Below are 16,067 nucleotides of genomic sequence, written 5' to 3' on the forward strand. Positions count from 1 at the left end.
CTAGTTGCTCATTTTCAGCAGCAGGAAAAAGGACATTGGTACTCTAGAGATAGAAATAAAATTTGTGTGTGTTTTTCTGTGTGTTGACTTCTCTAAACCATTCACAGGTCCTCCAAGCAATTCAGTTTCCATGTCAGCAAATTCTAGTTCAAATTAAAATTATTTCAGCTGTGAAAAGAGCTGCGATGGTTTGTGAGAAACTCTCTTGAGGCCTGCAACTCTCAAAGGTCTGGAAGTGGTTTTGTTCTCAACACTGAGCCTGAGGAAACATCTAAAGGCAAATTGCAGAGTCATTATTCTGAAAAATAAACAATGGCATAATAAGATGTCTGTCGAATTGGACATTAGTTATCCTACTGTGGCATGCTTATAGCCAGCAGATACGAACATTTATATTTTTAGTTTCTGATTCAACCCAAGAATTAACACAAGCTCTACCAGGAGTGGCGTCAGTCAGCCAGCAGGACTGTCTGTGTTGTAATTGCACACCAGAGTATCACTTAGTGATGTCTATGAAGATTCTCAGTCATCCAGGTCACGATTGTCCTAAAAGTGCTTTTTCAAAAGGCAGCTGGACTTTGTTTTTCCATGAGGAAAAATGTCTCCCTTGAAAAAGCATCTTTAGGATCACTTAATGATAGAGTTATTAGCGTTCGCAGAAGAACGGCTGAGGAAGAAAAACTGAAATGCTCACTTGGTAGTTCTCCTAATCTCCCCCTTCTTCATATTTAACTTTTCCGATGAGGCAATTAGTGAGCTGCAGTCCTGCTTCTGCTTTCTAATAAATTATCCTCTCTGTGATTATGTTGCATGAATTTTAGTCCTGTGTTTTTGAAGTGTCAAAATTCAAACCAATACAAACACACTAAAACTATTTGGGATTTGATTCCTGGATCATTTAATGATAGTATGTGAACTATCATAAACTGACAAATCCATACAGCTCCCCTCCATTCCGTATTATGGAAAGATATATTAGCACCCTTTTTTTATTAAAATAAAATTTGAAATGCAATGAAAAATAAAAAGATAATATGATAAGATAAAAAGCAAATCCCTAGCATTTAGCATTGCCTTTATTTTTGAGAATATCACATGGGTCCTCTATGTTGTCCAGGCAGTTGCTATGAGTTAATACTACTTTGATAATACAAACATGCAAATGATTCTGATGTTAAAGATCAGAAATTAGATTTCAAAGGATATAGAGCAAAAGTTTGTTTCATGTGCATGCTGAAGTCATAGGATACTGTACATAAAAAGAACTTTGGTTAAGTTATCCCAAAGGTGTTTTTCAAAATTGAACAGCCCTCTCTCAACAAGGGTGGTGGTGGTAAGACATCATCTACTGTATCTCCAGTCTACCACACAGTCCTTTCAGCAGTTCCAAGAAGGCTCCACACCCATTTGCACCACTCAGGTGACCCTGATGACACAGAAAAACCTCCAGGTGACCTTAACAACCCTCTAAAAGGATGCAAATGACCAGCTGCCTACAAGGAGTATAAATCCTTCCATTCCCCACCATCCAGTCAGAACTGAAGAAGCTTCTTGAAGAAGTGAAACATATTCAAAGAAAAACTCGAAAGTTCAGTTACCTCCTTTGGGACAACCATGACCTGAATGACTGTGAAGCTTCGTAGACATTGGTTGCATTAGTACACAGATTAAATAACTTGCAGCAAAATTAACCGAATAAGTGATATGGAAGGAACCTTGGAGGTCTTCTGGTCCAACTCCCTGGTCAAGCAGGAAACTCTATCCCATTTCAGATAAATGGTTTTATGTCATTTAATGTCAAAAGATTTAGGCACCCCTGTTCAGATGGCAGATTACGATAACTCTTTAAGTCCAAAGAAAGGAAGAAATAACTTGTACTTGAGATGCAGTTGAGGATTATATCTTTCACTCAATGTAACTGTATTTTTATTAGGCCTGAATGGACTTTTGCATATAAATGGACCTAATAAAAGTTTGAATCCTGGTCATAACAAATGGCTCTCTCTTCCATACTACTTGTTGGTGGGCTATATTGGATTTTTTTAGATTGGATTTAGGCTTAGCTTAGACTTAAAATGCTAAAAATAAATATTTTAGAAGTTGTGTATACCTGTGGTTTAAAAATTTAGGAAGTTGTGTATATATGTTCAATACTATTGGATTTTAATTACGATTGTCAGGGTTCCAAGTAATAATGCCATAGAAAGCAGAACTCCGAGGCAGGCAGGTTCTTCAAAGAACAATTTTATTGGAGATATCATATCGGCACAAACTGGTGAAAACCGACTCTGAAAATTCCTGTGGTTTTCACCTGATTAAAAAGTGAAAGTCTCCCCCTTTCTCCAAACATCAATCACACTGTCTAATCCAGGTACTGGCTGGTTGCCTGGTTACTTTACTCCTCTTTTCTCCAGCCACCTGTTGGAATGTCCTTGGCTCCCACAAGAAACTATTTTCTTTTGGCTACAAACTCCCCATCTAACTATGTTTCCCCTCCCTATCTCTTCTTCACATTGTGGCAACCCTGAAGCCTCCAAAATGGCCCCAGCCAGGTTCACTTCAGAATTGACAGTCGGACCCCCTTAACGGAAGAGAAGTTCCTGAAAAAGAAGAGAATTCACATGGAGGTTAATTAGTGTTCATTCACACACACCCCTCTTTCTTGCTCTGGAGGTCCCTTTGGCTTTTGAGGGTACTTCTCATGAAACTGCTTAACCAACCTGTCTGCTTTTACATTCCAGCTTTTTACCTTTTCTGCTTTTACATCCCAGCTTTTTACCTTTTCTGCTTTTAATACCAGCTTTATCAGACAATGGGTATCCCTTCCACTGTATTAGGTACTGCAACCTCCCCTTGTACAGCCTGGAATCTAAAATTCTCTTGATCTCGTAATGCGTTTCTGTTGCACTACAATTGGTTTCGGGGCTGCCTGATCTACTGGCCTGAGCTGGTAGTCTACTGCCGGTTTTAACAAGCTACTGTGAAAGACTGGATGCACTTTCCCTAGCAAGCGGGGGAATCTAAGCTGTACTGTTACAGATTTAATTAGTTTCACTATGGGAAAGGGCCTGTGAATTTTGATTCTAACTTTTTGCAGGGGAGCTTTAGCCTCAAGTACTTGGTTGGGAATAAACCTTACTCCCTATTTGGAATGGGCTTTGGGGGCCCCTGATGTTTATTGACTTGCACTTTATGGGTTGTCGCCACTTCCTGAAGGGCTCGCTTTGTATTTTCCCAGGCTTGATGTGATGTCTCGCTGCCTGGAGGCCGTGTGGGTCTGAATGGGGAGGAAACAACCCTTCCAAGACTGAATGGCTGTGGCTTCCGGCGTCCCAAAATAGTCAGTAGATGCCATCACTGACTATTGGGGGTGAATCTTTGCCCCCCACAGAGAGGGCTCGCAATCTGAGTGTCCTCCTGGATGCACGGCTGACTTTTGAAGAGCATATGATGGCCGTGACCAGGGGGGCCTTTTATCAGGTTCACCTGATTCGCCAGTTGCAGCCCTTTCTGGACCAGGACGCCTTGCGCAGGGTCACTCACACCCTTGTCACTTCCCGGCTGGACTATTGTAATGCTCTTTACATGGGGCTCTCCTAGAAGAGCACTCGGAGGCTCCAACTGGTCCAGAATGCAGCCGCGTGGGTGGTTATGGGTGCAACTCATTGTGCCCACGTGACACCCCTCCTGTGCGAGCTGCACTGGCTCCCAGTAATTACAGAAGAGGATAGAGAGATGTTAAATAGAGAGATTACCAAAGAAGAATTGCAGGAGGTAATTAAAGGACAGAAAAATAATAAGACACCAGGAACGGACGGGATCCCAGTAGAATTATATAAAAGTTTAGGTGAAACTTTGAACCCAATCCTCTTGGAAGTTTACAATGAAGCTTTAAAAGAAGCAAAAATACCTGATACTTGGAGAGAAGCTTATATTTCATTGATTCCAAAAGAAGTGGCAGACACCACCCAGATTAAAAATTATAGACCAATTTCGTTATTAAATTTGGATTATAAATTTTTTATGAACTTATTGGCTAATAGAATTAAAATAATATTAAACCGGAAAATACACGTAGATCAGAACGGATGTCTACCAGGTCGGCAAATTAAAAATAATTTAAGGACAGTTATGAATGTAATTGAATATTATGAAAAACATCCGGAAAAACAGGTAGCCCTGATTTCTTTGGATGCACAGAAGGCATTTGACCGAGTCAATTGGAACTTCAAATTAAAAACATGAAATTTGGTGAGAAATTTGGAGAATTAATTTTGTCAATTTATACTAAACAAAAGGCAAGAATACTAATTAATGGAGAAGTAACAATTTTTTTTGGAATAGATAGGGGAGTAAGGCAAGGGTGCCCTCTCTCGCCGCTATTATTTATATTAACCCTAGAAAACCTGCTCCGAAGAATTAGAGCAAATGGAGATGTAAGGGGGCTTAAAATAAAAGGAGAAGAATACAAAGTCCAAGCTTTCGCGGACGACCTTGTGTTCTTCTTAGAAGACCCACTATCAACAGAACCCAATCTAATGAAGGAAATTGAAAAATTTGGAAAAGTCACAGGTTTGAAAATTAATAAGGATAAGACTAAAATATTAACCAAAAATCTAACAACAAAACAGATAGAGGAATTAGAGAAACAATCTGGGCTAAAAGTAGTTAAGAAAATAAAATATCTAGGAATAAACCTGACAAATAAGAATATTGACATAAAGAAAAACAATTACGATGGAATGATACATCAAATTGAAAATGATTTAGAAAGATGGGGAAATTTAAACATTTCATTTTTAGGAAGGATAGCGGCTCTGAAGATGAACATCTTGCCGAGGCTCCTCTACCTATTCCAAACTATCCCAGTGAAATTGGAGAAAAAATTCTTTATCAATTTAAATAAAATTACATCTAAATTTTTATGGGAGGGCAAAAAACCCAGGATAAGTTTGAACACACTACAGGATGATAAACTTAGAGGAGGTTTTGGTTTCCCGGTGTGGGAGAAATACTATAAGGCAGCATGCCTGACATGAGTTGGGGTGGGTTAATTTAGACAATCAACCATTATTAAAACTGGAAGGGCATGATTTAATGGTGGGGTGGCACACCTTCCTGTGGAATACCGGGAACAAAACATACCAACACTTTAACAATCATATAATTAGGAGAGCATTAATTGGCACTTGGTTGGAAATAAAGAAAAAATGCTATACGAAGGTTCCCGGGTGGCTTTCCACAGTGGAGGTGTCTATGCACCCCAATACTATATCTCTTCATAGAATTACATGGTATAGGGACCTACTAGACTCAAATGAACTATTAAGAACACGCCAGGACCTCAGAGATGTGGGAATAGAATTGGATTGGTGGCCATACCTTCAAGTACAAAATAGGTATAGGAAAGACAGGGACGAAGGAGGAATTGATGTGAACCCTAATAGGCTAGATAAATTTCTGGAAGTGAAAGAAGGGAAATTAATATCCAAAATATACAAATATTTACTAGAAATTGACTTAAATGAGAATATAATTAAAGGACAAATGATTGCCTGGACTAGAAACATAGGTAAAAATATTCAACTAGAAGAGTGGGAAAGGATTTGGGAAAACAACATTAAAATAACGAAATCAGTAACTTACAAGGAAAATCAATACAAGATGTGGTATAGGTGGTACCTTGCCCCCTCGAGACTAGCACAAATGTACCCTAATTTGGACCCGAAATGTTGGAAATGTAAACAGGCCCAAGGAACTTTCTATCACGTATGGTGGCTATGTCCCAAAATCAAGGCATACTGGGGGAAAATTAGAATTTGGATATCACAAATTACAGGAGAAGAAATAGAATTAGACCCAGAGATTTTTTTATTAGGAATATACAAACAAAATATTAGAAAAGAAATGACATATTTGATACATCATATAATTATAGCGGCCAGAATAGCAATTGCACAAGTTTGGAAGACAGATCATTTGCCAACCAACCAACAGATAATACAAAAAATATATGCATGTGCGGAATCAGATCAACTAACACTGAAATTAAGGGATAAGGAAAGCTCAAATTATTTTAAGGTATGGGACAAGTGATATGATTGGATTAAGTGAAAAGAAAGTGGATAAGGATATACTTAGTAAAGTATAAAAATAATCTTGATGAGTATTAAATTTTACTTTTCTTTCTTTTTTCCCCCCTAAGAGTGAGTTTTAAATTAAGAACTGATAATTGGTAGTGTATTTCCATGCTTATTTTATATAAATACCAACAATGACTTCACCGTCATGAGGATGGATGTGGGACTAGGTTATGAAATATACAATGTGTAGAAGAGAAGAATATATATAGATATGTAAAAGAATAGAAATGAAATGTCAAATATAAGATATGATCTATGTATATGAATATTTTATTATGGTTTTAATTGTTTTTATAATTGTTTGATAATTTAATAAAGTTTGCTAAAAAAAAAAAAAAAAAAAGAAGAGCATATGACGGCCGTGGCCAGGGGGGCCTTTTATCAGGTTTGCCTGATTCGCCAGTTGCAGCCCTTTCTGGACCGGGATGGCTTGTGCATGGTCACTCACGCTCTTGTCACTTCCCGGCTGGACTATTGTAATGCTCTCTACATGGGGCTCCCCTTGAAGAGCACTCGGAAGCTCCAACTGGTCCAGAATGCGGCCGCGTGGGTGGTTATGGGCGCAACTCATTGTGCCCACATGACACCCCTCCTGCGCGAGCTGCACTGGCTCCCAGTGGTCTTCCGAGTGCGATTCAAGGTGTTGGTCACCACCTTTAAAGCGCTCCATGGCATAGGACCCAGGTACCTTCTAGACCGACTTCTGCCACTAATAGCCTCCCACCGGCCAGTTCGCTCTCACAGAGAGGGTCTTCTCAGGGTGCCATCGGCCAAGTTATGTTGGCTGGCGACACCCAGGGGAGGGCCTTCTCTGTGGGAGTCCCAGCCCTGTGGAATGAACTGCCCCTGGAAATGCGTAAGATCTCCGACCTCCGGGTATTTCGCTGTGCACTCAAGACCCTGTTGTTCCGCCAGGCCGGGCTATCAACATAATAATTTTAAATTGGGTATTTTAAATTTCTGGGGTTTTAAATTGAGCCGAATTATTTAATAATTTTAAATTATTTTAATTGATGTTTGTCTGTGCTTTTAATAGGCTGTACACCACCCTGAGTATAGAAATAAAATTATTATTATTATTATTATTATTATTATTATTATTATTATTATTATTATTATTATTTTCAGGGATTCCATCCAGTCAGTCAAGGACATGGGTGAAGGTTGTTCCATAGGGAGCTTGGGCATGGGGACAAATTCCATGCCACTAGTGACTTGGAAAGGGGTCAGTCCAATGTGCACCACATTGTTGTATGCCACTTTGGCAAAAGGCAGCAGTTCTGCCCCATCTGTTTGCTGATAATTCACATAGGATCGTAAATACTGTTCCACCATTGTGTTTGTGCTAATCTGTACCAGATAGTTGATGTTTGACCATTTCATCCAACATTTTGCAGGGAAATGGATTCCTGATACATTAATTAATATTAAACCTTTGTCCTGATTTCTAGAATTAGAGCAACATTGTAGCTGTCAAATTCCCAATTCCATTTCTCCACTATTTTCAAAATAGGTTAAGCATCAGTCAGTTATGATGTCACTCCAAAGAAGGAAAGTTGTTGATCAGACATATAAAGAAAACATCGCCAGGTTGCCAATGGTTCAATGGCAATTATGTCCCTTATGAATGACTGCAATCATTCTATTATTCTAGCAGGCCACAATATCAAAAGGTCTGCACAGAAGGGAATAGAAAGTGAGAAAGGATCTATATATATACCAAGCACAACATGGAGGAAGGAAGTCATAATGCTGACTCTGTGAGATTCATTTCCACAAAGTTCTCTTCCTTCTGTTTTAAATGCCAGGAGTTCTCCTTGAAGATAGACTCAGATATTTTTTCCATATGCAGAAAATCATAAAATTGATCCTCCTGGTGTTCCGGATGCACAAAGCAGATACTCTGAGCTGTCCTGCAAGTGATGCTTTCCCTGTTCCACATGAGTGGTATCAGCCTGGTGACCTCGTCATCGGTGGGATGATGTCTCACTTGATTTACCATTTCTATCAAACTCTATTCAGACAACATCCTTTTCTCAACCTTTATGATTCACCAATGTAAAGGTTTTCCTTTGAATCATCTGACCTTAGACCCACATAGCAAAGAATCATTTATATGACTGTTTGTGTAGGAAATGTAGAGTTTTTCATGTAAATGTAAGAATTCTTTGTGTTTTGAAAGCTTTCTAGTGGTGAAAGAAGAGGGAACTTTGTTTGTGATTGTTTCATCAACAACATTCTCATAAGTAAAGCATATTCGATTGTGTGGAAATTATCAAAAAGAAGAATATTAAAAAAAAAAATCAGCTGTGCCACATTTCACAACAGAAAAATAAAGGTGCTTTTCCAAAAGGCAACTGGACATTCTTGGTATTTCCTTTGAAAAGATTTTGCTTCTCATCCAAGAAGCTTCTTGCTCTGTTTCAGTTCTGGAAGCTTCTTGGATGAGAAGCAAAATTTTATCCGTGGGCTGTCAGACTCCTGAATGCAACATAACATCATAAGCATAAACAATAGGCTTGCAGGGCAGGTGCAACATATTTGTGCAATATATCATAATGCAATGTTACGCACATATATGTCTAGAGGATTGTGTGTTGTTAGTATGATTTATTGGGTTAGGGACTTTCTTTCTTTCACTGTGAGTTATCGATATGTATTTATGTTGGGTGGGTGCATGAAGGGAGGTTCAGCTAATCTCATTGTACACGTGTTGTTCTTTGACAATAAAGGTTGAATTTAAAATATTTTCAAAGAAAAAAAAACCTAAGAAAGTCCAGTTGCCTTTTGGAAAAGCACTTTTGGGGCAACCATGACCAGGATGACTGAGAATCTGCATAGACATAAATATTGGAAGTTAGTTAAATTATTGGCATTCTGTTTTACTGAACAGGTAAGGAATGATAGGATAGAGTAAAGGTGTTTTAATATTTCTATCTTGCAGCCAAAGTGGACACACACCTTAGATATTGATTTTGGGGGAACTTAGAATTTTGAGAAATCATAGAACATTCCTTCAGAACTGAAAAGATTCAGATGAAGAAGATCTATGGGTTTAGGGAGAATCTCACCCTTAATCTATAATTCTTTCTAATTCAGTAAAGTTCCTAGAAAACTAAATCAACAGAGAAAATAAGCCACAGCATTCTGAGTTAAACTGAATGCTGAAGTTAAGACTCCATAAATTAATATAGTATGCCTTATGCTGAGTAACTTTCTAGAAAAAGATAAAGGAAAAAAAAGTTGTATATAAAATATATTTGGACTGACTACAAAATTCTTTAATACTTCAGTCAGAAACAAGTTTTCTTGTAGTCAGTTACAAACAGTACCATACTAAAATAATTTGCAAAATTATTCTTCTTCTTCTCTTTTATTCATTAAAAATGACACACAGTCAACTGGACATTTAAAAATGTGTCACAAATACCATTGATGGTGCTAATGTTGATACGGGTTGCTACCAGCATCCTAGATATCAACCAATTATTATTATTATTATTATTATTATTATTATTATTATTATTATTATTATTATTATTATTATTACTATTACTATTACTATTAATCTATTTGCAGTGTATTAACCAAATTCTATCAACACATCCTTGCCTTGGCCTTTGCTGTGAAGGAGATCAATGAAGACCCCCAGATCTTACCTAACGTCACTCTTGGGTTCCACATCTATGACAGTTACCACAATCCAAGGATGACTTATCGCACCACTGTGGACCTCCTTTTCAAATCCCAGGAATTTATCCCTAACTACAAATGTGATAGCCAGAAGAATCTGATGGCTATCATTGGAGGATTAAGTTCTGATACATCATCTAATATAGCTGAAGTTGTAGGTTTTTATAAGATTCCACAGGTAAGTATGGAGGAGATGAACAGAAAAAAATTGTACTTTGTTGTTATGGCATAATTACTGAGATATTAGATTTGTATTAAGACTTTCTACAGACCTTAAGTTATAATACTTCACAGTCTTTTATGAAGCTACAATGCCAATCATAGAAGTGAGTTATCTAGAGTCATTCCATTCCATACCATAGATTTGAATGTAGCACATTCTCGTCTTGTTCAAACAAATGAACTATTATAATGTGTTTGAAATAATTCCTAGAAATTCCATTCTATATTAATATTTCCAAAGAAATAGAGGAAAAGTTCCTTCTTTGGAGATCTTTTACAGGAAAACTAGAAAGATTGGATTTGAGCTAATGACTCAACAAAGTATTATTCTGCTTTATTTTAGCTGACATATGGCTCTTTAGCCCAAGAAGAGTTTCAGAGCAGCAAACGCTCGTCACTTTATTTCATGGTCCCAAAAGAGGACCATCAATACATTGGAATTATCCAACTGCTTCATCATTTCAGATGGTCATGGATTGGGATTTTTACTATGGATAACAACAATGGAGAACGTTTCCTACAGAAAATGCAGCCCATGCTTTCACAAAATGGAATCTGTTCATCATTCATACAAAGGATTTCACAACTAATCCACTTTGAACACTATATCGAACTTTCTCACATGCTCTCAGATATTTCCACTAATTTGAGGAATAGCAACACCACCACATTTCTCGTCTATGGTGAATCGCTGACAATTATGGGGCTCAGGGCTATCATGTTTGTAGCAGATCCTGAAAACAAGCAAACTGCATCATTTGGAAAGGTGTGGATCATGACTGCACAGATTGATTTTATGCTGTCCGGCTTTCAAATCAGTTGGGATCTCCAGATGTTCCATGGGGCTCTTTCCTTCACTGTTCATTCAAGAGCAGTTGTAGGTTTCAAGGAGTTTCTTCAGACCATCAAGCCTCATGCAGACCACAGAGATGGGTTTCTGCAAGATGTTTGGGAACAATCATTTGATTGTTCATTCTCAAAATCAGAATTACAAGAAATGTCCAATAGGCAGTGCCCAGTGGAAAAGAAACTGGAGGATCTTCCTGGGCCTGTGTTTGAAATGGAAATGACTGGCCAAAGCTACAGTGTCTACAATGCTGTTTATTCTGTGGCTCATGCTTTGCAGGCTCTATTCATGTCGGGGTTCAATAAGAAAAAAACAATGATGGGTAAAAAAACTGACTTTCCATATCTGCAGCCTTGGCAGGTATTCTCTCTGCATTGGACACTTCTTTTATTTCAATGAGCAATTTGATCTAGAATTATCATCTGAACCTACCCTCAAAACGATGCTATAGAGCATTACACACCATAACAACTAGACACAAGAACAGTTTTTTTCCCAAACGCCATCACTCTGCTAAACAAATAATTCCCTCAACACTGTCAAACTATTTACTAAGTCTGCACTACTATTAATCTTCTCATTGTTCCCATCACCCATCTCCTTCCACATATGACTGTATGACTGTAATTTTGTTGCTGGTATCCTTAAGATTTATATTGACTGCTTCCTAATATGATCTGATTGCTTATTAGTACCCTATGACTATCATTAAATGTACCTTATGATTCTTGATGAACGTATCTTTTCTTTTATGTACACTGAGAGCATAAGCATCAAGACAAATTCCTTGTGTGTCCAATCACACTTGGCCAATAAAAATTTCTCTATTCTATTCTATTCTATTCTATTCTATTCTATTCTATTCTATTCTATTCTATTCTATTCTATTCTATTCTATTCTATTCTATTCTATTCTATTCTATTCTGGAAAGCCCTAATATTTTATGCTTATAAAATCCAGTTAGGTAAAACACCAAGAAACTACTATATAGTTAAGCAACACAATTAAGGGAACCTGGCTTCCCCATCGATTTTGCTTGTCAGAAGGAGGCAAAGGTCATAAATGTGAAAACAGGTCTTAAGTCACCTTTTTCAGTGTCATCATAACTTCAAACAGTCACTAAACAAGCTGTTGTAAATAGAAGACTACTTATATTATCCGTCCAACTCTCTATTTCTTTCATTCTCTTTCACATAGCTCCATCCGTTTCTACATGGCATTTCTTTTAACAATTCAGCTGGAGAGAAAGTTTCCCTGAATGAAAAAGGGGAAGTAATGGGTGGATTTGATATCATCAACCTCATCACATTTCCCAATCGGTCTTTTCAAAGAGTTAGAGTCGGAAGAATAGATCCGGGTTCTCCAACAGGCAAAGAATTATTCATTGATGAAGATCTGATTGTCTGGCACCCAGCTTTTAACCAGGCATGGACTCATTTAATGGACTATATCTTGAGCTATTATGATTCCAAATAGAGTCTCTTAAACCATATTGAGCAAAGCCTCTTTAGAAATCTAATTTCTATGTTTGTAAGAAAAAATAGCATACTATGAACAAATATGGCCCAGGATCAAGCATTAATCAAATTGACAAAATGATCTTACAATGTAAAAGTCAGGTTTTCTTTTTGGTTGCAAATTATGGATAATTTGCATAATTTGCCTTTCAAATTATGGATGTTGCCTTATTTCTGTAACAGAAATGTTATTTCTGTAACATTTTTATCCCGCATATTTATTTATTCACCTTGCCTTTTTCAAAGAGACCGTTTTCCTCATCATTGTAACTTCAACAACTTTTAATGTTTTAATATAAATCCAGCTAGATAATATTCACTTAGGCCTCTGGGAAGTAAAGATTTCTCTAGCCCAATAGAAGAGAATGATTAATAACTCACAAATGAAGGTGTCCCAGGATAATGTTGAAGAATCTACTCTGAGTCAGTCACTGATCCACCTTTGGTCACGGTGACTGTCCCAGATTAGTTCCTGCAGGATTAATAAATGTTTTTTTCTAAAACCACCCTTTCAAAGAATCTTTTATGTTTATCACCAGGTACTTCCAATTTCTCTGTGTAATGACCATTGCTCCCCTGGATACTGGAAAAAGGAGATTGAAGGAAAACAATTCTGTTGCTATGACTGTGTTCCATGTCCAGAAGGGAAGATTTCAAATCAAAAGGGTAGGTTAGACATTCCAGGACGTTTTCATTAGGTTGATTTAAGCAATCGAAGAGGAGCGGTGGTTCAATGGCTTAATGACGCTGGAGAAGATCATTAAGCTCCAACGGTTTGAATCCTAGCACTGTGTGGTGTGGTGAGCTTCTGTCACTCTCTCAGCTTCTGCCGATCTAGCAGAAAGTATGTTATATGCAAGTAGATAAATAGGTACCACTTCAGTGGGGAGATGAGCTGGCACTTCATGCATCCTTTCTGATGCAGAGCTAGCTCGCCCCCCTTTGAAGATGTTTCGCTTCTCATCCAGGAAGCTTTTTCAACTCTGACTGGATGGGCGGGAATTGAAGGATTTACATTCCTTGGAGACAGCTAGTCATTTGCTTTCTTTTAAACAGTGGTTCAGGACACTTGGAGGGTCACCTGAGTAGTGCAAATGGTATGGAGCCTTCTTGAAACTGCTGAAAGGACTGTGTTGTGGAACTGTGCTTTCTGCAGCTGAGTTTCTTTCTGCCTTGTGTCCCTTCACCGTTGAAGACAGACACAGGCTGTTGGGGATGAGTCTGTGTTGTCTGCTTGAATTTGAATACTATGGAATACCTAGATGATAAATCCCTTGATTTTCCTTCCAGATATGGATGACTGTTTTGAATGTTCAGAAGATCATTATCCAAATGAAGAAAAGAATGGATGTATCCTGAAACTGGTGATGTTTCTAACATTTGAAGAAACCTTAGGAATTGGTTTAGCTTCAGCTGCTCTTTGTTTCTTCTTCTTGACATCTTGGGTACTTGGAACTTTTATTAAGCACAGGGATACTCCTATTGTCAAAGCCAACAACCGGTCCCTCACTTACACCCTCCTGGTCTCTCTTCTCCTCTGTTTTCTCTCCTCTTTCTTCTTCCTCAGCCAACCTGGCAATGTGACTTGCCTTCTCCGACAACCAACTTTTGGCATCACCTTCTCAGTGGCCATTTCTAGTGTTCTGGCTAAAACTATCACCGTGGTTGTTGCTTTCGTGGCCACTAAACCAGGTTCTCAGATGAGGAAGTGGGTAGGGAAAAGATTGGCTTTTTCTATCGTCCTCTCGGGTTCTCTGTTACAAGCATGCATTAGTATTCTTTGGTTGTCAACATCTCCCCCATTCCCTGAGTTGGACATGCATTCAGAGCTCCAGGAAATGATTTTACAGTGCAATGAAGGGTCAGCTTTCTTCTTCTACTGTGTCTTGGGCTTCATGGGTATCTTGGCCGTCGCCAGCTTTATTGTGGCTTTCCTTGCTCGTAAATTACCTGACAGCTTTAATGAAGCCAAATTCATCACTTTCAGCATGTTGGCCTTTTGCAGTGTGTGGATCTCCTTCTTTCCAGCCTATCTGAGCACAAAGGGAAAAGCCATGATAGCTGTGGAGGTTTTCTCCATCTTGGCCTCCAGTGCTGCATTACTGGGATGCATATTCCTGCCAAAATGCTACACCATTATTTTGCGACCTGACCTCAACCACAGGGAGCAACTCACAAAGAGAAATTAATATATCATGTGTTCTTTCTGGCTCCCCTAATTAAAAGATCAAAGGTGAGTTGTACACAATTTCAGGGAAAGAACCTGATATTTGGTGCCTTTGCAATTTATACTCTTTCTTTCATTGAGGTTTCTCTTTAATTTCTAGATTTAAAGGGATTCTAACCTGGTCTAATGGTTAAGGAACTGCGGTAGAAAGCAAGGGACCATGAGTTCAAGCTCTGCCTTGGCCCTCAAAGCCAGCTGGTAACTTTGGACCAAACACTGTTTTTCAGACCAGTGTACCTCAAAGGGTTGTTGCTATGTGGAAAAAATAAGGAGGATGGTATATTGGATATGTTTGCTGCCTTTGGTTGTTTGTAAAAATAATAAAGTGGTATATATTGTAAAAAAAAAAATAAACAAATAAATGAAATGAAATACTAAAATGAAATGAAATAATAAAATGAAATAAAATAAAATATAAAATAAAGTAATAAAATGAAACGAACCTGCTATGGCAAGTGAAAGGGATTGAAAGGTGTAAAATGTATGATGACATCATTAGCTAAATTCCACCCAGTTTGTAAATGCATAATGAGCTGCATAAAAGGATGTCATTTCCATGCCATGTTTACTGTTATGTTTTATTATAATTTATTATAAATAGATCGCTAAATAGCTAGGAAGCTAGATATCGAGATATCCAGAGAGAGAGAAGGGAGGGAGGGAGGGGGGAGAGGGAGAATGGGAGGGAGAGGAATAAAGAAAACAAGATAGAGAGATGGATGTACAGACGTACAGATGTACAGACGTACAGACGCACAGACACATTGATTCTATGCACAGGACAAGTAGCCCAAACTGCACAGGAAAGTGCAACCCTAATTCAGATAGAAACTAGTTACTCTGTACTTCTCTGCAAGTGATGCTTCAAGGATAAGTAAAATCCTTGAACAAACCTTATGACATACAGTGGAAGGAGTTCTATTTATTCATTCATTTATTCACACATTTAAGAGAATGCATATGGCCACCCAATCACTTTCAGTGTCTCTGAGATGCTTTTAAAATAATTAAAAATATACAAAGAATAAAAACCCACCACTAGGAATAAAACCCAATCAGTTGAGCCACTTCATAGGTTCCAACCCATTCTGGGTTTCATAGGCCTATTGACAAAATCAGGACTTTGCAAAAGAGGGTCAAAGTGGGGACCAATCTAATCTCAGCGTGGATGATTTTCCAGAGGGAGGGAGCCATCACAAAGAAGACACTTCTTCTGGGTCCCACCAGATGTCCTGATTTAAGAGAGAGGATACATAACATTCCCTGCCTCCCTGTTCCACTGGATCACATGGATGTGATCAGGAAGAGACAGTTCTTCAAATAACCTGGTCCCAAGCCATGTAGAGTTAAAAGTGACAACCAGCACCTTGAATTGTACCCAGAAGAAAATTGTCAGCCAATGCAACTACCACAGGAA

The 16,067-nt window shown here is 38.2% G+C and overlaps 1 protein-coding gene across 1 annotated transcript; it reads left to right on the top strand.

Moving 5' to 3' along the window:
• Nucleotides 1-8,028: 8,028 nt before the first annotated feature.
• Nucleotides 8,029-14,612, top strand: LOC117657747 (vomeronasal type-2 receptor 26-like). Its single transcript, XM_087893289.1, has 6 exons — nucleotides 8,029-8,201; nucleotides 9,723-10,014; nucleotides 10,402-11,265; nucleotides 12,104-12,331; nucleotides 12,963-13,089; nucleotides 13,714-14,612. Exons 1-6 carry the CDS (start codon nucleotides 8,029-8,031, stop codon nucleotides 14,610-14,612), a joined length of 2,583 nt encoding a protein of 860 aa, XP_087749415.1.
• Nucleotides 14,613-16,067: the final 1,455 nt, after the last annotated feature.

The sequence above is a fragment of the Pantherophis guttatus genome, chromosome 4 (assembly GCF_059756535.1).
Source record: "Pantherophis guttatus breed Tessera chromosome 4, ASM5975653v1, whole genome shotgun sequence".
Classification (NCBI taxonomy): Eukaryota; Metazoa; Chordata; class Lepidosauria; order Squamata; family Colubridae; genus Pantherophis; species Pantherophis guttatus.